The sequence below is a fragment of the Neofelis nebulosa genome, chromosome 1 (assembly GCF_028018385.1).
Source record: "Neofelis nebulosa isolate mNeoNeb1 chromosome 1, mNeoNeb1.pri, whole genome shotgun sequence".
NCBI lineage: Eukaryota > Metazoa > Chordata > Mammalia > Carnivora > Felidae > Neofelis > Neofelis nebulosa.
In genome coordinates this window covers 159,868,132-159,893,951 of record NC_080782.1, presented here as the reverse complement: position 1 = coordinate 159,893,951, position 25,820 = coordinate 159,868,132, and the positions used below count along the sequence as shown (strand labels likewise).

General features: G+C 54.3%; 1 protein-coding gene across 1 annotated transcript in view; it reads left to right on the top strand.

The window, feature by feature from the left end:
• Positions 1–1,863: 1,863 nt before the first annotated feature.
• Positions 1,864–25,820, top strand: part of LOC131488375 (nuclear pore membrane glycoprotein 210-like) — a 61,470-nt gene continuing 37,513 nt past the window's right edge. Inside the window, 14 exon segments of the mRNA XM_058690161.1 lie at positions 1,864–2,311; positions 2,841–2,947; positions 4,715–4,819; positions 4,902–5,003; positions 13,135–13,195; positions 13,198–13,262; positions 14,344–14,471; positions 14,561–14,696; positions 16,300–16,362; positions 16,530–16,709; positions 19,764–19,844; positions 20,918–21,049; positions 22,160–22,318; positions 25,385–25,476. Of these exon segments, the coding sequence (XP_058546144.1) occupies positions 1,945–2,311; positions 2,841–2,947; positions 4,715–4,819; positions 4,902–5,003; positions 13,135–13,195; positions 13,198–13,262; positions 14,344–14,471; positions 14,561–14,696; positions 16,300–16,362; positions 16,530–16,709; positions 19,764–19,844; positions 20,918–21,049; positions 22,160–22,318; positions 25,385–25,476 (1,778 nt within the window). The 5' untranslated portion in view covers positions 1,864–1,944.

Below are 25,820 nucleotides of genomic sequence, written 5' to 3'. Positions count from 1 at the left end.
GAGTCAAGCTCCTTCTTCCCCCGCCTTGCCAGAAATTGCTCTCTGGGACTGCCACGGAGGCGGGGGCGGGGGGTGGGGGGAGGGGTGGGCGGTCCCTGCTCTGCTCCCTGTCACTGCTCGTCAGCAAGCCAGGTCCAGGCTGCTCTGCCTGCTGAGGAGCCTGACACCCTTGCAGGTTGAGGCCTGATCAGGCCGCTGCGCCCCACCCGCAGTCTTGGTGCTACTGTGGGTGGGGGCTGCTGGTTCTAGCGGCCCCTGGTAAAACAGCCCCAAGGAGCCCATGGAGGTGCTGAACACAGCACCGGGCATGCGTGCAACTTCATGTACAACCTGTACTCCACTGAGAGGAGCTGGCTGCTCAAGGAGCCACACCCCCTCCATTCCATTACCACCGCCCAGGAAAAATTGGAAGCGCCATCACCCACAACAGGATAACTGAGATAGGTATTCATCCACATTGCAATATCTTTCATAGTGCTTGGCTTCTTGGATAATGCGAATACGATTGTTGCAGGCATATTGAGATGTCTATTGGAATTTGGGGGGAATATCAACTATGGCAGCTGCTGCTTTGGGAAATCTTGTGTCAGATTTATCTGGACTAGAATTTGCAGGCCCAGTTGAAGCTTTTGCTTTCAGATTAGGCTTGTCAGTTCCTGATTTTACAACAAAACAAGTGGACACGTGGCAAATACATGTTCGTGGAAACATGGCAAAGCTGTTGGTGTGAGTATTCTAGGAATGTTTCCTTTGTTTTTCTTTGGAAGAGGTGAAGAAGATTAAAAACTGGAAAAGAAAAATTAACCCTCTTAGATTATCTATAAAAAGATGTAAACTAATGTACCCTAGTTGCTAAGCATGCTGTCACAACAGTTAGGATTTAACACAATAAAAGTGTATGGATATGGGATCAAATAATTCAGCATGTTTAATGGAAAACAGTAACTTATTGTGGCTTGGTTTTCACAGGACATCTTTTAAAAAAATGCGCACGACCGCCCGTGTCCCTGCCTGCACGTTTGTTACAGTGAGCCGACCTCTTGCAAATGGTCTCATACGACCCTTGGTTAAAACAGAGTCCTGGGAGGTGGGCCCTGTTGTGACTCCCACTGGCTTGCCTGGGGTGGTGACAGGCCGAGCTTCCAGGCCAGGCAGGGGGACGCGGATGCCTATGTACCTAGGGTCCCTGCTTCACTACCTGCCCCACCTGCCCCCTTGCCAGGAGGCGGGGAGGGTGGGGGATGAAGCAGCGTCTGGGAGGAAGGAGGGCGACTTGGCTTGGGTTGCCCAGGGCGGGTTTGCCTGGGGAGCAAGAGGTAATGGTAGAGTGGTTAATAATTCAGGGTTTGGAGCCGAACCCTGAAGGGTGTGCCACTCATTCTCGGAGTTGCCTTTTATTTGTTCCTTTTCTTCCCTGGGACTCTGCTTCCTCACCCTTTATGTATGGACGACAGCTCCCATCTCATTGGGATATTTAAGGATCAGGTGAGAACTTGGCTCTGCAAGGAGCCTTGCAAGCCAAATGGCTCTGGAACATTTTGGAGGCTGTAACTGGCGTTCCTATGAAACCCAGGTGGGGGCAGCCTTCCTCTTGGAGGGTTGGAGGGGCTCGGTGGGGCAAGGAGGAGGTAGCAAGGATTTGGAAAGGTGAGGCCAAGAGAGGAAGGAGAGAGCAGCCTGGCTGGGGGAGGGCTCTAGGGCGGGGTGTCTTGACCTTGGCACTCCTGACCTTTGGGGCCAGATCCTTACTTCTTGAGGGCTGTCCTGTGCGTTAGAGGGTGTTAGGCAGCATCCCTGACCTCTACCCACTAGATGCTGTTGCACCCCCACCCAGCTATAAAAATCAAAAAGGCTTTCAGATATCGCCAAGGCCTCCTTGAAAGGGCAAACCGGTCCCCCCTAAAGGACCACGGGGTGGACTAAGACACCAGGTTGGACGAGCCTATGAAGCATCTTGACCGCTGCACAGCAGTAGTTAGTGACTTGCCCCCCTCCATCGCCAGGATGCCGGGAGCCCTTCCGAAGGCAGTCAGCCAGGTTCAGGGTGCACCACATGGTCAAGAGTGGCTGTGTCCAGGCCTGGGCTTGGCCACGACATCTGACTTTTGCTTCTCGCAGGTTCCAGTCTCCAGCCACCGCAACCCCCTGCTGGACCTGGCCGCCTACGACCAGCAGGGCCGCAGATTCGACAACTTCAGCTCTCTGAACATCCAGTGGGAGTCGACCAGGCCGTCGCTGGCCAGCATCAACCTTGACCTGCCCATGCAGCTGGTGGCCCGGGACGATGGGAGCAGCCAGAAGAAGTTGCACGGTGAGCTGGGTGGTGAGCCCGACGACCCAGGTCAGAAGGACAGGGTGTCGTGAAACCCCAGACAGACGAGAGGGGTGCTGAGGAGGGCTGGCGGCTACTGGGGGCTTTCGTCGGGGACTCCCCTTTATCCAGAACGGAAGGGAAGCAAGTTCACTCCTCTGCTTTGATCCTGCACAGACGTTCTGTGAGGCAGGAACTGGAATCTCTATTTCAGGGATGGGGACACGGGCTCAGGGTGCACAGCAGGTGTGTCTCCCATCCCCGGTTGTACGGATCAGCCAGCCTCTGGGACCCGTGCTGCTCTGAGTCATGCTGCCTTCACAGACCCCTCGGCAGCCACACATGGAGTCCTGTGCAGCTCCCCGAAGCTGCACCGTGGGCCTTTTGCTCAGGGCCCGCTAACTCTTATGGTGCATGCAGTTTAAACAGACTCAGTGATGTATGTTTAGGACTATGGAGATTTAAGACTGCAAATCACAGGGAGGCAGGGGGCAAAACCCGACACCCGTTTTCCTCTCCCGGGACTCAGGTTTGCAGACCATCTCGGTGCACGAGGCGTCGGGAACCACAGCCATCTCCGCCACCGCGACTGGCTACCAGCAGTCCCACCTCAGCACGGCCAGAGTGGTGCAGCCGGTGCGTTCCCAGGCCCGCCAGTGGCGGGGAGGCCCCCGCGTCTGCCTGCATCCTGTCTGGCCTCCCAGTGTCCTGAGTCCCTTTGCTGGGTCGCACCCTCTGTTCACTAACCCATCCCTGAATCGAGCGCCTTCCCTCTGGCTTCTGGCCGCCAGTACCCCTGCCCCACACGCCTGGCATTCAGGCAGTCTGGCCCTGTCACCTCGAGGCCCCGGCGCACAGCTTTGGGAGCCCTCAGCCTCGTCTGTCCAGCCTGTTTCCCCCCGCCCCCCACCCGTGGCCCTGACCTCAGACCCCGTCCGAGGTTGTGCCCAGGTGGCTCGGGCTTCTGTGCCTTTGCAGCTCCAGTCCCCGCTGCCTGGAATGCTGTCCCCTCACTCCCTTACTTCCTGTTTGTTAGGCTCAGCCACAGTGTCAGCCTCTGGGAAGCAGTCCCTGAACCCTGGGCACACAGTAGCTGCCCAAGGCCTCAGATCCCCCTGTGCGCCCCCTGGTATGGTACAGACATCCCTGCACATACAGACTGTTGCCATCGTCTGCATACGCTTGGGTCAAGGCCCGCTGACCCGAGCCTCCCCACCCCAGCATCTCATGGGCCCCCCGCAGAGGCACTGCTCCTGGGTGGCAAATGGGTGCATGGAAGGGCTCCCCAAGAGCAGTCCTGCTGAATGATACCCACACCAACGTGGGTTTTGAGTAGGGTGAAGGCAGCAGATAATGGCTGGAAGGAGAGGGTGGGATGGGGTTCCAAGGGACCCTAAGTTCCAGCAGACGGGGCTTGAAATTGTCTCCCGGGTAGGGGGGGAGCAAGGGGGTGGAGACCCCAGTGGGAGCGGCACTGAGGCTGGCCCTGAAGGAGCACACCTGTACACCCCTGGTGGCTTCAGCCCGAGGTCGTCTGTCCCCACCTGCACAGGGAGTCCCTTGGCTGTGGGTGGCCTCGCGGGCCTCCCCCTCCAGGGCATCTGCACTTAGCCTCGTTGGCCTGTGGGCTTTTCTCTAGCAGTACTGCTCACGCCTTCACTTCTGGGTGTCTGCTCATTTGAGAGTCCCCCCCCTACCCCCCTCGCGCCTACCTGGCCCTTCGTCGCCTTCACAACCTGTCCTACGCGCTGACACAGGCCATTGGTTTCCTGTCCCTTATAATGTAATCCTGTCATTGGATTAAATCGGCATCATTGCCTGAGGACCGCTGTCGAACCCCCAGGGCTAGCACAGGGCTGGGCGGGGACGGGTGCTGAAGCAGGTGAGTACAGGGCCGGGTTGGGTCCAGCAGTCTCCCTGGAAGGACAGGCAGCAGCTTCGCATACGGATACGGGCAGCACCCAGGGGAGTAAGGGCTGTGCTGCATCCCCCATGAGCCCCCCGTGAGGACGCCTCCACGCCCCCTCCTCTCAGCACCTATATGCTGTTTGCCCGTGTCCCCGTCCCTCACACAGGGCACTGCAGCAGGTCATCTGCTGTGCACCCCCACTTTCCTGGAGTGCGTGGGAATCACCACTCTCAGGGGGCCGGGCCACCTGGGGTGGGGCACCGGCCTTGGCAGAATTCTGGTTGCCTCAAAGGAATGTGTCCTCTAAGCTGGGCTTGAAACATGATGGTTTTACTGGGGCTTATATCCCCAACATAATGAGTGCCCTGGGGTGACGCCAGGACCTGGGGTCTCTATGCTCCTTCAGGGCAGGGGTCGGTGGGGGGGGCGACCCGCAGACTGGCCAGGGTTGGGCCGTTGCCTATGGATCTAATAGCACTGCCTCACCCCTTCAGCACGACCCTCTCACGCCTGTGTCGGCCTCCATAGAACTCATCCTGGTGGAGGACGTGAGGGTGAGCCCGGAAGAGGGGACCATCTACAACCACCCCCATGCGCAGGTACGGTCCCTTCCACCTGCCACCTGGGCGTGACCCACGGGGGGGCCTCGCCTTCGACACCCAGGCCCACCCTTCCTTGCAGGCTGAGCTGCACATCAGAGAAGGCTCTGGCTACTTCTTCCTCAACACCAGCACCACAGACATCATCAAGGTGACCTACCAGGAGGCCAGGGGCGTGGCCACGGTGAGTACGGGCCCACCTCCACCGTCCTTGTCATCCCTCGTCCGGTGGCCTTGTGGTTATCAGATTGGTTGTGTCAGAAGCAGGTGCTCAATCGCAGCAGATGCGACTTGTAACGTCTTTAGAGTCTCTGACTCATTGTTCGCGAAACTTCCATCATTTGTGACTTTTGTTCCTTCTCTGCAAACTACCCACACTCTTAGTTAGCTAAGGGTTTCCTGTCAATCAGTCTGTGAATTAAAACATTATCATATAAACACAAGTCTGACCACCGTAAGGAAGATTGCTTTTTTTAAAACAAAGTTTACTGATTTATTTTGAAAGAGGGAGAGAGAAGAGAGAGTGGGAAACAGGCTCTGTACTGTTAGCACAGAGGCCAACACGGGGCTCGATCCCACGAACTGTGAGATCGTGACCTGAGCCGAAATTAAGAGTTGGACGCTGAACCGACTGAGCCGCCCCAGGCCCCCCAGGAAGATTGCTTTTGAAAGATGTATCTGCTTTTTGTGTTTTTCCATATTCCTTTCTTGACCTTCTTCCTATTCTTGCAAATATTGACTTAGCTGTGCCTGTGATATGGAAGAATTTAGTATTCTGCTTTGGTCAGCGGTTACACCCTTAGTTTCCACCCCCCCCCCCCTCCGTGTTGCTCTGTAGGCTGGCTGATTATTTCTATGCTGTCATTTGTACTTAGCCATTCTCTCTTTGTAGAGCATTTCGGTTGTTTAAATCTCTCTCTCTCTCTTTTTTTAAATAGCCGTATAGTTGTAACAAAGGGTAAAAACAAACGCCAGTATCCTAAATGTCTGCATATCTGCACAATGAGTTATTTTTGCAGTTACGAAAACCGAACTTCCTTTAAAATAAACTCACTACGGAATGTGTCAGAGAACGTATCAGACCACTACCAGAAGTCATAAATGTAGGCGGCCAAGAACAAAGACATGACACCTAAGTCGTGTCATTAAATTGCCACTGTGCTGTTGCCTTTGGGCGGCTCCAGAGGTCCTTTTCTCGGTTTGCATTCACTGACCATCTTGACACGGGTGTCACGAAATTATTTGCCTCTGGAGTGGGATAGGTGGAAAGTAAATGAGGGACATGAGCAGGGTTTCCCATGAGGAACGTACCTGGAAGTGTGGGAGAGGCTTAGTTTCAGTGTCAGAGAGTAGTAGGGGGTGGTGGGGACTGTGGCAGAGTGGAAAGCAGAGACTGTGTCTAAGGGACAGCTGCGGTGTGCCTCTAGTGGCCTTTTGTTATTTTTAAAAAGGTTTTTATTTTTGTTTTTGAGAGAGAGAGAAAGCACACAAGGGGGGGTGAGGGGCAGAGGAGGAGAGAGAGAGAGAATGAATGAATGAATGAATGAATCCCAAGCAGGCTCCATGATCAGTGCAGAGCCCAGGGCAGGGCTCCATCCCACAACCCCGGGATTATGAGCTGAGCTGAAATCAAGAGTCCAACGCTCAACCACCTGAGCCACCCAGGCATCCCTTTCTGTTGGTTTTTAACAACAGCTTAATATTGTGGTATAATTCCTATGCCATACCGTCCACCTATTTAAAGTGTGCGATTCAGTGGTGTCTAATACATTCCTAGGCAGGTGCAGCCATGACCACAGTCAGTTCTGGGGCGTTTTCATCACCTCAAACAGAAACCCCGGACGGTTGAGCCATCTCCTCCCTGCTTTTACACACACACACACACACACACACACACACACACACACACAAGAGTGTTGGACTTTGTCAAATGCTCTGTGTCTCTTGAAATATTGATGTGGGTTTTTGTTTTTTATTCTGTTGATATGATGAATGGTGTTAGTTGCCTTTCAGATGTTAAACCAACCTTGCATTCTTGGGACAAGCGCTACTTGATCGTGACATATAGTTCTTTTTATATGGAACTGGGCTAATATTTTGGCGTGCTAATATTTGGCGGGTTTGTGTCGTTAAGAGTCGTAAGAGATGCTGGTCCGTGCTTTTCTCTTCTGTGATTTCTTTGTCCAGTTTGGGTATCAGGGTAACATTGGCCTCACCGAATGGCTTAGAAGTGTTCCTTCTTATTTTTGGAACAGTTTATGTAGACTTGGTAATAATTACTCTTTTAAAAAAAAATAAATGTTTATCCATTTTAGAAAGAGAGAGCAGGGGAGGCGCAGAGCAAGAGAGGGACAGGGGATCTGAAGCGGGCTCTGAGCTGACAGCAAGTGAGCCCCATGTGGGACTCAAACTCATAAACTGTGAAGTCATGACCTGAGCCAAAGTCGGACGCTCAGCTGACTGAACCACCCAGGCGCCCAGCTAATAATTACTCTTAAATGTCTGGTAGGATTAACCGGTGAAGCCACTGGGCCATCATCTTTCCTTCGTGGGTAGTTTTTTGATTATAAATTCAGTCTCTTCGTTTGTTATCGGCCTATTCACATTGTTTCTTTCTGAGTCAGTTTTGGTGGCTTGGGTCTTTTGAGGACAGTTGAGGTTTTTCTTTGTTTTTGTTATTTGTTTTTACATTTTTTTACATTCTTCCAGTGGTCGGCCTTGGTCTTTACCTGTCTGTGGAAAGGACGCTTTTCCCTGGTATGGCCCTTCAGTGAAGGGTGAGGAAACACGTCATAATGTTCCTGTTCCTCTCAGAGGCACAGTCTCACATGGCAGGACCTGTGAGGTGTGTGGCCGTAAATCAGAACAAGAAAACACGATCTCTCAGCACGTGGGAATAAATGTGTGCTGCTAGAAGCCCGAGATCATAGGAAGCTGTCCCCTGAGCATTTTTGTTCCCTTTATGAAAGAAAGAATAATTCCCTGGCCATCCCTCCTGCCATGTAAATGAGTGTTTGTTGTCACATCCTTCATATTAAAAGGAAAAGCTCAAATCGTAAATAATTCTGACTGCTTGAGATATGCCTTGCTTTGCTTTACTTCTGGAAATTAAAAATAACTCCCCTGTTATCAGGAAGAGGGAAGTTTCAGGGCCCCTGGGTGGCTCAGTCAGTTGAGTGTCCAACTTTGGCTCAAGTGTCGTAGTTCACTAGTTCGAGCCCCACGTCGGGCTTTGTGCTGGCAGTTCAGAGCCTGGAGCTTGCTTCAGATTCTGTGTCTCCCTGTCTATCTCTGCCCCTCCCCCACTCGTGCTCGCTCGCTCTCTCTCTTTCTCAAAAATAAACATTTAAAAAAATGAAGAAGAGGGAAGTTGCAGTTCAGAAAAATGTGCACAGTGCCAACAATACTTGGGGACCCCTTTACTCATATTTACCTCGCACCATACGTTTTGAGTAAGTCCTGAGGATAAACCTACAGCCAGAGAGAGAACTTTCCTCCAAGAACAACTGCTTTGAAGAGCCCGTGTTGGACTGGGCTGCCTCTGTAGGTAGTGAGTGCCCCGTCTCTGGAGGCAACCAAATGGGAGCTGGGACCCTTGTCTGGAAGACTAGAGATGGGATTTCAGCATCAGAGGCAAGTTTCCCCAGGCGACCTGTGAGCCCCTGTTCAGTCCTACAATTCTGCAGTTCCCTGTGCAGTCCCCCTCAGCAACAGATGCTAGGCTTCTCGAATCAAGACAAATATTAATGTCCCCATTTTACAGATGGTTCTAGTAGAGCTATAGCCCTTCTCTCTTGCCTGTGGACTGGCCCTTTGCTCGCATGTCTCATTGCTTCGTGGCCCTTATGGAATGGGACACGGTGCCCAGTGCAGACATCCCACAGGACAAGCCTAGCACACTATGGACGTACCAGCAGCAGCCCGTGTGACAGGCCCTACAAGAGTCGCTTTTGCCCCAGAAGGTGTCCTGAAGGCACCTTGAGCCCTGGTGTCTCTGCTTCCCATCACCTGTGCAGAGACCTCTGCACCTTGAGGTAGAGACTGGGATCCGGTTCCCCCTTGCCTCTTCTGTAACCTTCCAGGGAAGTTTTTCATGGAGCGTTGACAATCTGTGACAGATCCTAGCAGCTTCTCTCAGACGGTTGTTTCTGAAGGACGTTTACACATTTCTTTGGCATTTTCCAGCTGCTAATTAGCAACATTCTCATTTCCCTTAATCACAGAGACAAGAAAGCCCACAGGAGTTTTTCAGTTAGCTCATAGAAAATGTTTCTTTCTTGGGGCGCCTGAGTGGCTCGGTCGGTTAAGTGTCCGACTTCGGCTCAGGTCATGATCTCATGGTCCGTGAGTTCAAGCCCTGCGTCGGGCTCTGTGCTGACAGCTCAGAGCCTGGAGCCTGTTTCAGATTCTGTGTCTCCCTCTCTCTCTGCCCCTCCCCTGTTCATGCTCTGTCTCTCTGTCTCAAAAATAAATAAACGTTAAAAAAAAAATTAAAAAAAAAAAAAAGAAAATGTTTCTTTCTTTCCTATTGATACACATTCGGGATGCAAGAATGGCTTCTGGGTGTTTCGGCTTCTGAGCGTCTGTCTCTGGAAGGCAGCCGCGGAGCTCACGCACCGGGCCCATTGTGGAGGCTATTATGTCCCCACAATGCATGGAGGGCTGTGCGGAATTCTGCTCACACCCCCTAAAACTCTGCAAGGGGCCTTCATTTCAGTTTTGGCTGGGTTGCCCCTAGGAGTGTTTACCCGAGTTAAACTTAGGGTTTCTTTCTTCTCACCGATTCTTTATGTTTCAAACCAAGTCGTTCCAACAGAAGGATCTTATAATCATGCGATTATAAGAGCAGCAGGGAAGGCCCTACTGTGCGCCAAGCACTTTGTACCTGTAACTAACGCATTCATCTCTCAAAGATTGGTGGCTGTCATGTGCCTGGTCCCGGTCCAGGCACTGGGAGTCCGTGGGGAACACCTCATGAGCCACAGTGTTTCTGCCCATTTCCTTGGTCCCGTGATGCATAGCCGATCATGGTGACATTGTACGTCTGTGGAAGCGCGTCAGGAAGGAAGATGAGGCGGGTAGCAGGTGCGAGCCTTAGGGTTTGAACTTGGGTGTGTCCTGCTTTCCCCCTGAGTGTGACCCGTGGACAGAGGTACCCGTCCCAGTCCTGGCCCTGCAGGAAGGCATAGGGCTGGCTGGGGTCCCTGGCTGGATTTCCACCCAGCATCCAAGCCAGGGTTCTTCTCGGTGTCTGTGATCTTCATGGGCTCGTGGTCACCCCCTCGGGGTCTCGATGGCATCCAGTCGGGGGCACAGACCCCAGTGCTTGCGTGGCACGGCCTGACCCACCGCACAACATTGACAAGCACGCTATATAATAGGAAGCGGGAGCTGATGGCTCCTGTGACGTGTGGAAATATTTATACGGTCCTTACTCTTCTGTGAATGCTACCTATCAAGGGACAAGTCTGAAGTGTGTGGGGGCCCAGGGAAGCGAGGAACCGGGATGATGCGGGCAGACCCTCGGGGCCTGACGGGGGCCAGTAGACGTCACGGCTCCAGCCCACTCACGAGCTGCCTCCGGTGCCACTGACAGTGTCTTACTGAGCAGTAATGCATTCATTGCCTCTGAAGAGATGACAGGACTTTCCTCTGGGCTCAGTGTTCGCTGAAGTTCTCAGGTGGCACCTTCAACACTTGGAAATTAGAATTCGCTCTGGGCTTGGATTTTTCTCCTCCTCCTCTCCTTCATACTCGTGCCTCAATGTCGGTCAAGAAGCAAGTGGACCCGGAATGCCTGCAGAAACAGACGTGCACAGTCTAGAGTTTGCAGTGAGGCAGGCCCCCACTCTGCCTCCAGCTGCCTGGCATGTCCCCCCGCTTCCCCCAGAGCAGCTTCTTCGTCTCCCAAGGGGCCTGGTGAACTCTCTCCCTTAGAGCTTTGTTCGGGAGGGGGGGGGGGGTGGTGAGGCGAGCTGATGGGTGCCAGCAGGCAGGCCGGCCGGCCAGGCCACGCAGTATCTCCGTGTCTGTCACCCGGAAGGTGGCCGGACCTCCAGCCTCTGGGAAATCAAGCGGAAGACGAATAACTCAGGCACACCTCATCCGGGTTGATGTGCCCTTGAGCTCAATGACACCGGCAGGGTTTCCAGCTTGGCCGAGCTTGCTAATGGGGCTGGGGCCTGCCTCAGCTCTGGCCTTTTCCGGCCGGCCCCGCCCTCCTCCCCTGCCCCCAGTTCCATTTTGGTTGCTCTGGCAGAGTGTGGCAGAAGGAGCCCTGAGCTGGGAGCTTGGGCACCTGGGTTCTCTCCCCAGTGCTGCCCCTCCAAGGCTGGGTGCCCATCCTGAGTGGGCCTCAGTTTCCCCATATGTGCATTGAAGGAGTTGGATCACAGCACTTCCCAAAGAGATGAGGGTACATGGGGTTTGCAGACTTTTTTTTTTTTTTCCCTAGAATTTCTAGGTTTTAGCAAAGCTAAAAGTAAAGCTAAGGAAGCAAGCTGGAAAGTCAGGTTTCTTTGGTGTAACTGCAGTGACCTAGAGCTGTGATCCTGGATCTTGACCTGATTGGTACATGTTTATTGGTACTGTGCTGGGTGCCAGGCTCAGCCCTGAGGCTACAGCTGGCGAGAAGACAGCCTGAGGGAGGATGGACACTAGACCACGGTCTCCATCATGGCCAAATTATATGCAGTAAAGCTGCACTAGGAGAAGTGAACAGAGGTAGCTCTTAGCTGTCTGGTCAGGGAAGACTTTTCTGAGGAAGGATGCTTGAACAGGGGCCTGAAGGATGAGCAGGAGCCAGCAGGTGAAGACAGGGTGCAGGGGAAGAACCCCAGATCATTAAGATGGACTGTGTGGTCTGCAGGCAGGCAGGCAGGCAGGTGCTAGCTGGCTTTGGAGAACAGAGCAGAACTGTGGCTGGAGCCTGACAGTGGTGAGGGATCATGGTTTACAGTGACATTAGAGCCATGGGCAAGGGCCAGCTCATGCCAGGTTCTTCCAGGATGGGCTAAGGATTTGGACTCACTCTCTGGGCAGTCTTTGAAGGATTTAGAAAAAAAAAATTTTGAGTGCTTATTTATTTTTTGAGAGAGACAGAGTGTGAGCAAGGAAGGGGCAGAGAGAGAGGAAGACACAGAATCCGAAACAGGCTCCAGGCTCTGATCTGTCAGCACAGAGCCTGACGGGGGGCTCAACCCCACAAACCGTGAGATCATGACCTGAGCGAGAAGTCAGACACGTAACCAGCTGAGCCGCCCAGGTGCCCCGTTTTTTGAAGGATTTTAACCTGGATATGATGTGATCATTTTTGGCTATCTCATTAGGGTCAGAAATCTGCTTTTTATTTCCCCCACTGGTTCTTGATATTGAAATCCTAGCTTTGCAAGCACTGAACCATTCACTGTCAACATCCCCTGCCCCCCATGAATGTAACACCACAAGCTGCAGGCAGCAAAGCCAGGGTTAGAGACAGGAAGCGCCGCTCTGGATTCACCCACCAGCTCTGTGGCGTACCCCACTTGCCCAACCCCCAGACCACGTAGTTGAGATACATGCCTTAACAATACAACATGTCACTACAAGTGCATCTACAGTGTGGGAGAGTGATTACGGTGCAGTTTATTTGGGGAGAGATGCTTCTGAACGTGTGGTCGCAGGAAGCAGATAGGGAAAGAAGGAGGTTTAAAATTGGGGGTGGGGGGTCTTTGCAGTGAAGACCGGAACACAGTAACCCGGGTGTGTCCATCTCCTCGGAATGTTCACCAGGTCTGTACGTCAAGCACGGCTGAGGCAGAGATGAATGAGACTCACAGAGCTAAACCTTGAGACTGTGGTGGCCTCTATGGTCTCTTTGCAGGTTCTGAGATTCTGCAAGGTCAGGTTAGGACTTCCGAGTGAGAGGTTTGTTTGGAAAGGAGCTATGTCATGCATGACACTCTTCCGTCACCAGAGCTGCAGAGGCAGTGGCCTGCACAGAAGCTGGGAAATCCCGGGTTGGAATCCTCATTCTGCCTCCGAATTGCTCTGTGCCCCGTGGCCATCGACTGCCCTGCTTTAAGCAGCTTCCGTTTTCTCCTTCTCATAAATTGGAGTAAATGCTCTCGGAGATCCATCCCAGTTTTACCATTTTACATTTCAAGCACTTCCCCTGGTCGGCAGTGGGGGCTCATGGCGAGGGGTGGGCAGGGCAATGCTTGGGTTAGGATCTTCCTCTGAGCCCTGGCCCAGCCGTCTCCTGGAGATGGTGTCCCATGGGCAATGGGCCGATGCCATGAGCGGCTGCAGGACTGAGCCCCACTCCAACCTTCCAGGTGTTCCCTTTGCTCCCGGGCGTGTCGACCGTCATGATCCATGACCTGTGCCTGGCCTTCCCAGCCCGGCGAAGGCCGATGTCTACGTCTCGGACATTCAGGAGCTGTACGTCCGTGTGGTTGACAAGGTCAGTAGCCACTCCCTAAAAGGCCCCTCGCTGCTGATTCACAGAGGCTGGGAGAGCGGTGTTTCTGTGGGAGTTATCTTCCTCGTGCCCTGTTTCTGAGTCCCTGTACCCAGCTCCGCCTGCCCCCTACCCCCACCCCGCCAAGTTGCTTTGAGCTTATGATGTTGTCTCACCTCTGTCACTCCGCGTGTGTGATGTCAAGCAACCTCTGAGGTTATACTTCTTCCTGCCAGTTGACATCGGGAAAGCTCAATTGCGAATCCCGCCCGACGTCGTCTCCTCGTGAGCCCCGACTTGGGGATTCTCGGTCTCTAGCTGGTGTAGTTACTAACTGGCCAGGCATACCCCTTGCTGATGGTGAATTTTCTCCCTAGTGTGAGGGTTTTGGAATCTCATCAGCAAATGAGTAAAATGAGCTATGCCAAGTGCTTTTGCAAAAGGAATGCGTAATAGGTCTAGGCTTTTCTTTAACGTAAACAGGGAATTTTTATTACTGCAAATACCTGAAGGAGCTGCAGCCAGGCTTATAGAGGGCTGCTGTCAGGTTCCTATCTTCCTGACTGGAGAGAATGGTTAGTAATTAAAAGGGGAATGTTCGAGCAGCTTAGAGTGCTTGAAAAGCCACTATTCTCTCACACCGCCTCATATGTTCCTTCTGTGGTTTTACTTCCACTGGTAATTTGCTGATGAGAGTTCTACTTCTTCACTAAGCATTTCTGACTCTTGGTATCTTAAAGTTCTTACTGTACATATTATATGGTGCCAGATGTGAGCTGTTCAGTCAGTAAGCACTTATGGAACTCCTACTGTATGCCATTCTGGCTGTGTCTTTTCACTCTAACTAGATTCTTAATTCTTTAAGAGCGGAGAGCGTCATTTTTGCATTTAAGGATCCCCAAAGCTCTTTGTGTGCAGTAGGCACTTAATTAATTTTCATCTGTTGATTGGCTGATTGTCTGGAGTTCAAGCTAGGTCTGTGGGTTTAAGGTTGACGATGCTTTCACAGAAAGCCTTAGGGTACAGTAGGTGATGAAACTGGTCATTCAAAGGCTACCCTGAGTTTCTGTCCCCTATGATGCAGGTGGAGATTGGAAAGACGGTCAAGGCATATGTCCGGGTGCTGGACTTTCACACGAAGGCTTTCCTGGCCAAATACTTTGCCTTCATGGACCTGAAGCTCTGAGCAGCCTCCCAGATCATTACATTGGTGTGAGTCCTCCTAGGGGTCAGAGGAAGGCATCACAGGGACAGGACTGGCAGGTCCAGGGGAGAGGTCCCAGCCCTTCCCTCTGTTCCAGGGCCCTCGATGAAGCCCTTGATAACTATACCACCACGTTCCGCGTCCACGGTGTGGCCATTGGCCAGACCAGCCTCACCGCAACCGTGAGTGATAAAGCTGGACAGCGAATCAACTCAGCCCCGCAGCAGATTGAGGTAAAGCTGTTTCCCTTCCCACCTTCCTGTGTGGGATCAGTCCTGCCCTTACTGCATGCGTGCACGGGGTGGGAAGTGTGTCATTTCTGTGGCGGGCCAGGGAGTTATGGGGGTAGCCCAGGAAGCTGCCGTGGAGAAACCAGGTTAAAATCTATACCCTGCAATGTCCCCTGATTAAAAGGGAGCCATCACCAGTCCCAGGGATCTGGGGAGGCAGCTCCAGAGGGAGGGATCTGAGTGGCTTTTACCTCCTTCTGGGACAGAGTGGGCAGGATGTGGCTCAGAGAAAGGGAGCCGCTCGTCACACAGCCGGGGAGTGGAAGAACACTCTTGAAACCCTTTGGTGCCAGAAGGGAGCGGCTGGGTAGAAGCCGTGGGCAGATTTAGGCTCCTGTGTGGAAGCCCATCTTGACAGTCGGTCTGAACCCACCCTTAGAAGCAGTGGGCTTTTGTCGTGAGCTCCTGGAGCAAGCAGGTCCTGAGTGAGGGAGCTCTGGGGCACCCCGCAGTCATCTCAGTGTGTGACTTGGGACTCGTCTTGTGGCATTAGGTGTTCACACAAGCCTCCCAGTCCCCGCTGGCCAAAATTTCCCGGCCAAGTTTTTCCATCAGCTGCTTGTCTCCTGCCAGCGTCCTCCACGGGTCTCGTCCACCCAGGGGCGGATAGACTTTATATTAAACTGTGCCGGAGCTGGTGGTTCTGGTTCGTGCCTCTAGAAGGAAGGGCTCCTTTCTTCTGGTGAAGAAGAATTCATTTCTGCCATAAATAGCTCAGCCCTGCGGAGACTAATCCTGATGCACAAAGCAGCCCCTCGGCCGACCGACCGCCACACCCCTTCACTGCACGGGCTCTTCCTGTGCTCCTGCCGGGCGGGCACTGTGGGGGGGTGCAGGACGATGGTGTTGGGCTTCTTTGTGCTGCAGAGACCAGGACATCCTTGTCCTTGACCCCCCACACCCCTCTTTCTTCATCTGAGAAGTTTTGAGGGCATCGAAGTAGAGCACTATTCTCAGGCAATTTATCAGTAGAAATTGGAGAAGTTCAGCGAAATGGAACATCTTGAAGGCACTGGAATGTAAACCTTGACGTGCATCAGAATCCCCTGGAAGACTTGTTAACATATAGATTTCAGGACTCCCCCCGCCCCCCACCGCCCTGCCTCATTCTGGTTTCATAGACCGGGGTGGGCTGGAGAATGTGTATTTCTAACGATTGCCCGGTGACCCTGGTGCTGCTGGTCAGGGGACCGTGCCATGAGAACCACTGCTCTACGCAGGGGTCTCACGTGAATAAAATTGTCTTTGTTTTCATGGGGTTTCACATCTGGTGAAATGAAGCATCGTTGTAAACAACAGAACATGCCCCTGAGAACCACAGATCCTCAGGCCCATGGGCGGGCTGAAATCCTGGGGGGGGGGGGGGCGCTCAGCCCCCCCCCCCCCCCCCGAGCTGGTCAGGACCCCAGGCCCTCGCCAGTCCCTTCTAACAGAGGAGGGATGTCCAGGCACCGTGCCTCCCTGAAAATATTCAGGGGTGAATTCTGCCCAGCTGTGCGAGCTTGGAACACGATGGCCCCCTTCTCTCTTGTGTCTCCACACGCAGGTCTTTCCCCCGTTTAGGTTGATACCCAGGAAGGTGACGCTGATCATTGGGACAATGATGCAGGTAGGAACCAAAGGCCGCGTGCTCGCCCACCCCCACCCGTGGCCCCTGCCTAGCTCCAGGCTTGCCTGCCCTCCTGGGCGCCAGAGGGCTAAGATGGGGCGCTCCGGGCCCTGAGCTCTGAGGATGAGGCGGAGGCTGATGGGCACTGCTATTTCCCCCTACGCCAGATCACCTCGGAGGGTGGCCCCCAGCCCCAGTCCAACATCCTCTTCTCCATCAGCAATGAGACCGTTGCCGTGGTAAACAGTGCCGGGCTGGTGCGGGGGCTGGCCGTCGGCAATGGCACCGTGTCTGGGGTCGTGCAGGCCGTGGACGCTGAGACTGGCAAGCTTGTCATCGTGTCTCAGGTAACGAGCGTGGGCTCCACTGGACGTGGGTGCTTCCGAAGCCTCCCTGGGCATGAGCCCTCTAAGTGCTGGGGTGCACTGTGCCCCTCAAGAGCTGGGGTGCTGGTCAGCTGGGATGGGGAGGAAGTCTGTTAACTGGGTTCTGGCTCTGCTCATGAGGACCACCCCTCTCTGAGGGTCCTGCTTCTGCCCTCTGAGTCCACAGCCCCTGTCTGCCACCTGACCACCCACCAGGGCCAGCCTAGCCAACTTGGGACCCCAAGATCGCTCAGAATTCTCCAGACTGAGTCTCCCCAAGTGCTCTTTTTTTTTTTTTAATGTTTGTTTTTGAGAGAGAGAGAGCACATAAGTGGTGGAGGGGGGGAGAGAGAGAGAGAGAGAGAGAGAGAGAGAGAGGATCCAAAGCAGGCTCTGTGCTGACAGCATAGAGCCCAACATGGGATTTGAACTCACAAACCGTGAGACCATAACCTGGGCTGAAGTCGGACGCTTAACTGACTGAGCCACCCAGGCGCCCCTCCACAGCTGCTCCTTAAGGGACAGAGCCTGGTCTTCAACCCCGTCCCTGCCCTGGGGACATTCTAGTGCATGATGGTCACGCAGCCTGCAGCCCTCTAGTTCTCTCAGCACCCCTGCCCCAGGGTGTCTACGGCTACCCTGTTTCCAGACGACGGTCCTGAGGCACAGCTAGTGGGCCAGGGCTTGGGGACATTCTGATGGAAAAGGGGTTACTGTTAGTTCCGACACGCTTCGTGGATCGCAGTGTGTGTTTTCAGGGGCGTGGGTAGCCAGGCTGCTCTAAGCATGTGGACGATCGGACATCAGTAGTGTTTCAGACCCAGAGTTCTATTTCCAGGAGAAAAGGAGACCCTGAATCACGCAGCAATGAACTTAAGTTATCCCCCAAGCCTCTCGGCTGGACTCGGGGACTTTTGCTAAGCGCTTTTCTGGATCAGCGGAGACAATGGAAGGCCGAGCTAGGGGAGTCCTCCCCCCAGGAGGGTCTTCCTGCCCCTCATTAGTGGCACTGACACTAGGCGGGTGAAAGTCGGTTTCTAAGTCCGATAGTTTCCCTTGTTTCCCAGGGGGTGGAGACCTCACCGGGGTCCGGAAGGGAGACGGGAGATGGTTTCCACCTCCTGAGCAGGGCTCAGAGTGCTTGGATTCTCCCTGACGGTGCCCTGTGGAAGCGTCTCAGGGGAGACTGCAGCGTGGACATGACCGTGCCAGAAATCTGGGCTCTAAGAAGAGCATTGTTTTGTGTAACGTGACTGTGGACGGCCTTTGCAGAACCCTGTCACCCTGCTCCTTGTCCAGCATTCAGGGCCCCCTGGAAGGAGTCCATGAGCTCCCATGAGCTCATAGCATCTGAACACAGGTCACCCAAGGGAGCTGGCTCTGTGCACTGCCCTGGAGATGTGCCCTTCTTCCCTGCAGCTGACTTTGATCTGACATTGAGTTCATTGATTTACTCCTGTTTGCCCGAGTTTCAGTGTCTCTGCAAGTAACCGGTTAAGCCACAAAGTCCTTTTGCATCGTGGAGGTAGATGCCCTGATTGTACCTATTGATTTTTATAAAGACAAAGTGTCGGGAACGTGAAATCTGCCCTGTGGCATACAGCAGGATTCAGATAGACGTCTTGGAGGAGAAGATGAAGGACCAACGAGGCCTCGCCTTTTTTTTTTTTCTTTTCTTCTGAAGAAAGGATTAGGGCTTCGGGAACCAGCCTATTTTTCTCCCCCCTGGGGGCCCAGGTGGCTGAGATGGCAGCTGGCTGGAACTATGGCCAGAGGAGCTGACGGCCATGCATTTCCCTCCCAGCCACTTCTCTCTCTCTTTTCTTTAAATAATTTTTTTTTTGAGAGATAAAGTGTGCAATGAGGGGAGGAGCAGAGGGAGAGAGAGAGAGAGAGAGAGAGAGAGAGAGAGAGAGAGTCCAAGCAGGCTCCCCACTGTCTGTATGGAGCCCAATGTGGGGCCTGAACCCATCAACCGTGAGATCATGACCCGAGCCGAAACCAAGAGTCGGACGCTCAATTGACTGAGCCACCCAGGCATCCCACTTCTCTTTGTGGTCTGACCTCGCTGGGCCACCTCTCTCCGTGTGTCTCTCATCGGGTGGGGTGGGAGAGGAACTGGGGGAGGGTCTGGCACCCCTGGGCAGGTGGAGTGACTTTGCCAGCAGTTCCATCTGAAATCCATCTCCTAGAGCCCCGGCAGGCAGTGGTTCAGCCTGAGGCCCACGTGTCCACAAAGTGTAGGGGGTTCTGCTCAGTAGCTCCAGATCATAGAATAGGCACCCGTGGCCAAAGCATGGGCCAGGACTGGCAAAGGGAGACTGGGCAGTGAAAGGGACAAAGGCAAGGAAGAGAAGGAAGAGGATGGATGTTTATTGAGTACCTACTATATGCCAGGCATTAGCCTGGATCACAAGACACAGGGTGGGCTCAGTATATAAAAAAGGCTTAAGGGTTTTAGTAGCCTGGGCTCAACAGAGTCAATAGCACTATAAAGAAGCCAGATAAGGTTAATCTTTGACCAGATTAACAAGAGTATAGACTTCAGAATGAAGGAAAATATACAGTCGGCTCTAACCAGACTCTATCTGTATCCCGCATTTGTCCCAACACCCTGATCATTGACGGAGAGTAACACATTAGATTTAGGGTCGGGAGCATCTGGACTCCTGTCTTGTGAGGGCCACCCAACCTAGAGAAGAACAGTGTCCGGTCACTGCCCCCTAGTCTCTCTGGTGCTGACCCAGAACAACTCCATCTAATAGGTCTGCAGGCTCAGAGGACAAGGCTGGGAGCCCCAAGGGAACGGGAGGAACAGTGGCCAGATCTGTGTGGGGTGAGCCACCCACAAAACCAGGCTGCCTTGGGAAGAGGAGGGTGATGCTGGACATCCGTGAGCACCTTCCAGCCATGCAGCTCCCAAGCTGGCCTTGGCAAGAGCCTCCCTGTTTGGAGGGGTCCCTTGGTGAAACACCTGTTGTTGGCTGATAGTACCCCTCTGCCCCAGCCAGCCTGAGCCCAAAGCCCTTTCCCTAGGACCTCATGGAGGTGGAGGTGCTGCTTCTCCAGGCGGTGAGGATCCGTGCCCCCATCACTCGGATGAGGACGGGAACCCAGGTGAGACGGGGACCCCTCCAGCACCTGCTGCCGGTGTCGCTGTCTGAGCAGCCCCCTGGCGGGTCTCAGGCTCCGAGTTCTGGTTCAGGCTGAGCTTGTGGGGAGTGGAAGTTGCTGCTAGGTCGCTGTTTCCTCTCCTGCTCAACCCCTGCTTATCTCTGGGGTCAGACTGAGCTTTAGGACGGAGCCCTACCGTTTCCTGCTCTAGGCCTCGCAGGCATTCTGTGTGTTCTCGCTCCCGGTGCAAAGCCCTCGTGGGCATAGCATTTACCCCTCTCCAGTTCTGGGTCCCCCTCCCTCAGCACAGTTATTGAGTGATGCCTGTGTCTCCCTCCCCCGAGTCTGTCACCCTTCCACACCTGGAATAGCACCTGGCAGGGAACAGGAGCCAACGCTTGGATAGCAGGACCTCAGGGCTTTCTGTGCGGTGACTCATTGGACACTCATCAACAAGCTGTGAGGTGGCTCCTGGTGTCAGTCTCTATGTTACGGGTGGGGAAATGAAAGCCTAGAAAGCTTATGGCCTCTGCCCAAGGTCGCATGGCTAGTAAGTGCCAGAACTGGAAGTTGACCTAGGCGGCCTGGCATGGAGTCCATTCTTCCCGTTAGCGGTATTGCCTCCCCTGGTGGGCACTCAGGAAGCACGGGTTGAGGGAGCCCGTGAACCCCACCTGTGCCCATTCCACGTGAGCAGGGAGCCCCTGCTAGATTGAGAGAGGAGCAGAGGCACGGATGGCAGGGTGGCCTGGGCTGGGCTGGCCGGGGGGCTGCAGGCCCCCTGGAGCTGTAGGGGGCCACGTCACCAAGGGGGTCTGTCAGCCAAGGTGAGACGCCGTGCACAGCTCAAGAAGGACCGTGTGCGGAGGGGCTGGCTCTGTCTCTTGTTTGCTCATTTGCTATTTCACCAGAGCTTCTCGCCCCTGTGCCAGGCCCTTCTCTGGTTAGGGAAGAAGGGCCCCCATTGCACAAAGGAGACAGGAAAGCGCCTGGGCTTGGAGGTGCCCAGGGCTTGGGGGGGGGGCACTCTTGGCGGTGGGACTCTGCTGGTCACAGGCCTGGCTTCTCTCCTGCAGATGCCTGTTTACATCACTGGGATCACCAACAGCCAGAACCCTTTTTCCTTTGGCAATGCCGTGCCGGGCCTGACCTTCCACTGGTCTGTCACCAAGCGGGACATCCTGGACATCCGGGGGCGGCACCAGGAGGTAACCCCCCCCCCCGGGGTCCCCTGCCCCCTGCATGCACCGGCGTCCGGAGCCGGGAGGGTTCTCCCCACGTTTCTGCACGTGAGCTCTGCCCGCTCCCTCCCAGGCTGGTCCTGGCCCTGTCCTGCTCTCTCTCAGGGCTCGTTGGGACACCTTCTCCCAGATCCTGCCACCGCACTGTCCACCCCCCACCCCCAGTGACCTGCCTCCGTTCCCAGTCCTCTCGTGACCAGGAATATGGGCTCCTAGCTCTCCCTCCTTCCCGGTCCCGGACTGCCTGCAACCCTTTCCACTTTAAGCACATTCTTGCTAAGTGCCAGAGAGGGGCGTCGCGGGTAACCCGCTTCAGAAGGCAGCCTTGTGGGGAAGTCACAAAAGTTCCAGGCCGTCACAGGGTCTTGGTCAGGGCCCCTACTCTGTACTTCTGACCTTCTTTCTGAGGCCATGCCTCACAGCCCTGGGGCTTTTTCCAGATTTACCCCAGAGGGCAACCACCCCCACCCCCCTCCCCTTAGCCCTTCTTAGAGGGACCCTGGCCTCTCCTCAGACCTCAGAGCTGGACGAGTAGTTATAACCCCCTCGTTGTGTTGACGAGCCCATACGGAAGGGACATGCCTGTCTGGCCCAGGGAGCCAGTGGGGAAATGGGACAATGGGACCAGGTTCCAGCCCTGGTGACTCTAGTCTGCCCTCCCTGGGTCATACAGGACTCGAGTGTGGGGTGGTTTTGAGAGGTTTCTTCTTGCCTTGTCTGTGCATGGTGGGGAGGGTCCTGTCTCCAGTGCCAGGGGCTTCCTCAGACTGTTCCCATAACACGGACATCCCAGAATAGAGGGTCCCTTCGCGGAAAACTGCCAGGTCTAGCAAATACCTCTCGGTTCATCACCCACCCCACATGCTAAGGGCTCTGAGAAGCTCTGCCCGCCTAGGTTGGGCCAACATCCCCAACATGCACCCATGAACCTCGTGAAACTCCGCCTCCCGCACCCGTGACGGGTTAGCGGGCCCTGGCTGGAGCGGTGAGGCAACGGCCTTTGAGAACAGGCAGGTGGATGTCGGGGGGACTGGAGCCCCTGGCCCTCCCTGAGAACCTATTTGGTGTCCATCCCAGGCTTCGCTCTGGCTCCCGTCACAGTACAACTTTGCCATGAACGTGCACGGCCGGGTGAAAGGCCGGACCGGGCTGAGGGTGGTGGTCAAGGCTCTGGACCCCGCTGCTGGACAGCTGCACGGCCTCGCCAAAGAGCTCACTGACGAGATCCAAATCCAGGTGAAGGACAGGTGGGCAGAAGCCGCCGTCAGAGGGAGAGGAGGTGCCAACCCAGCAGCCTCTCCCCCCGGGGACCATTCGGGGGCACATCAGCCCTTCTGCCACCCCACACCTGAGGAGTTCTCGGGCTGCAGGGGAGCCCGCAGATGGGGCTGCCTGAGGGCATAGGGTGGGGGCGGGTGGCTGGCAGTCCAGGAGGTCCGAAATAGCTTGATGTATTCCCTAAAGAGCGGGTAATCCTGAGCTGGGAGTCTGAGGCACCTTCATGGTAGAAAGAAGCCAGAGAACTGTCTGAGTGGGGCATTAATTGAATTGTCTGTGTTTATTTCGCAAACACTCACAGACCACTTACCAGAGGCGGACTTGCCATTCCCCAGTCCCCAGTGTTGCCTCACCCGTGAAGTGCCTCCCGAAGCCTGTGGGGCAGGCGCTGTGGGCGTTGCTGCTTGATGATGAGCCCGAGGCCTTAGAGGGGAGGGGTCAGAGTGTGTCCCCAGGTTGCAGTGAGTGGGTGGTGGGTCCTGAAAGGCCTGGAGGGCTGTGCTGTGTGTACGGCCTGGGAGACGGTGTGACCCATCGATTCACAGATGGAAACCGAGCCTCAGAGAGGGAGGGGGCCTGCTCCAAGCCTCCAGAGGAGCCCTACTGAGTCAGGACCAGGAGCTCAGCAGTTTTTCTCCCACCCAGGCCTCAGTGCCTGCATCTCTCTCTCCAGTCTGCCCTCCTCCCTCCCCTGACTATCGGAGCCCCTCAGTGAAACTAAGGATCTGGGACCCAATAACTTCTGGGATACCTTAAATGGCAAAGAAAAATTGGGGGTACTTGGGTGGCTCAGTCAGTTAAGCGTCCGACTTGAGCTCAGGTCATGATCTCACGGTTTGTGGGTTCAAGCCCTGCGTCAGGCTCTGAGCTAACAGCCCAGAGCCTGGAGCCTTCTTCGTATTCTGTGTCTCCCGCTCTGTCTGCCCCTCTCCCACTCATGCTCTGTCTCTCTCTCTCAAAAATAAACGTTAAAAAAATTGCAAGAAAAAATTGAAAGCAGCTCCTGAACGTGAGAAAAGAAACAGATCAGGTCCCCTCTTCAAGAAGAAATAAAGCATTTTCTAACCTAGGTGCCTACCTAGTCAGGGGTAAAGATTTTCAAAGAAAGAAACTGTCATTTACCAACCCCCCTCACCTCGGGCCGCACATGTGTGCATGCACACACACACAGACACAAACACACACAGACACGTAACATACATACGCATGCAGAGACACAGACACGTATGTATACACAGATAAATACAAACACAGACACGTGCAAATAGATGTTCTTCCCAGTTAAAAATGAAAGCATGTCTGGCACCTCCTCATTGGATAAAGACGGGGCTTTGCAGCCTTCGAATTCTGTGACCTTGCATGAGTCACTGAGCATCTTTGTGCCTCAGTTTCCCTAGCTGATAGCAGTTGGAGGTTTGGGTATGTCAGAGACTTAGCGATGCTGGATCCAGCCCACAGATGTATTTGATTTGGCTCATTCTGTGCTCTGAAACCATTTTTATTTGTTGCGAACATTGAAAAATAGGAAGATGTATAAAAATCCAATAGGCAGCTTGTCCTGAAGATACATGGCATTTTTCCACATGTGCCCAAATCAGCAGGAGATGGGAAGCAGCCCCTCCTGGCCCCATTGCCCCCCGCTTCTCCCCGATGGTGAGACCACCTGTCAGTTGCCATTGACCGTGGTGCTTGCATTATTCCTTTTCTTAAACTTGAGTTAACAGGAAAGTAATATCTCTCTTGCACCTTAATTTACCTCTAAAGAGGGACAATAGGGGCGCCTGGGTGGCTCAGTCACTTAAGCATCTGACTTCGGCTCAGGTCGCGATCTTGCAGTTCGTGAGTTCAAGCCCTGCGTCGGGCTCTGTGCCGACAGCTCGGAGCCTGGAGCCTGCTTCGGATTCCGTCTCCCTCTCTCTCTGCCCCTCCCCTGCTCATGCTTTGTCCCTCTCTGTCTTTCCCTGAGAAATAAACATTAAAAAAAATAAAATAAAGAGGGACAATAAAGAATATGCATTTAAGACAAATAGGAAGTAGGAGGAGACATTTTTGCATGTACTTCCTGTGCAGTGCATGCATCCGAGTCAAAATCAGGCTGCTCCACTCTGGGTGCCACCTGCCTAGTGGAAGGACTCCCCTGATGCCAGAAGCCCATCTAGCTCCCAAGGTCATTTATCATTCACCATTTCGGAAGTGCTGCCACGCACATTGCTACTGGAATCCTGCGGCTCTTTGAGACAGACATGGCAAGGATTATTAGTTTTAGACCCATTTTACAGATGAAGAAATCTAGACTTACATATACGATCAGAACATAGCAGTGCTGGGAGGGAGGGAGTTTTCTTGGAAAACCGAGCCCTTGGGATCCAGCCAGTCTGATCAGATCGGAAGCCAGTGGGGAGCTCAGAGCTGTGCTCAGCATCCAGACCCGGGTGCCAAGGAAGGTCCTTCCAAGGGTTCCTAGAGAAAGGGACTTGGAAGGGTGGTGGGCAGTTAGGGTGCATGTAGGGAGGGGTCTGGAGTTACCATAAGTGCAGCAACCATGGGCTGGGGAGCCGTCGAGGGCCCCGGGGCTCCTGGGGAGCGATGATCAGATTCACTCGGACATTACCAGGTTTATCATCTGCCCTGGTTCGCCAACATGCCCCGTACCCACACTGTGCGGATCCCGCAGGACCGTGGCAGGAGGGAGTGAGATGGGGGTTATTCTGAGATGGGCACACTGAGGAGCAGCTGAGCAAGACCCTGGGTCCTGTAACTCTCTACGCTGCCTTCTGTGCCCAGAGAGATGTCCCCACCACCGGGAGTCTAGGGAGGGGCCCGTGCTTCCTGGCTCCGTGAAGCAGATGCCGTCGGGGCCTCTCTTAAAAGTCAGCCCTCCCCGTCCCATCCCCAGCCACCTGACAGGTGCTGGCAACAGTGATCCTCCTGTCTCCACCCCGTTGGTCTCCCTCCCTGGAGGGGAGCTGGTGCCTGGCCGTGACTCCAGTCGCATGACAGGAAACAAAACTCCCTCCATTCTAGGTATTCGAAAAGCTGCTGCTGCTGAGCCCTGAAATAGAAGCAGAGCAAATATTAATGTCGCCCAACTCGTTTATAAAGCTTCCGACAAACAGGTACGTGACTCAGCGCTTGTTTGCAGCTGGGCTGAGACGCTGCGCTCGGCACCCGACGGCTCATTTGTCAAAGTTGTCAGGAGCCGTGGGTGCTTCAAGCGAACGGCATCTTCCTGGGCTTGAAGTGGGTGCGGCTTCTGCATTTCCCCCTCTCTCCGCCATGGATGGCGTCTTCTGCTGTTCCGAATCACGTGTTCCCAAGGGTCCTTCTTATCTTCCCCGTAGCCTCGAAAGGTTTTGATGCCCACTGCTCAAACCCGCTACCTTAAAGGGAAAGAAGTGCTACCTTGGAAGAGTTAAATTTTCAAATGCCCCTTTGTCTTCAAGGCTTGCTGTTCAGTGTG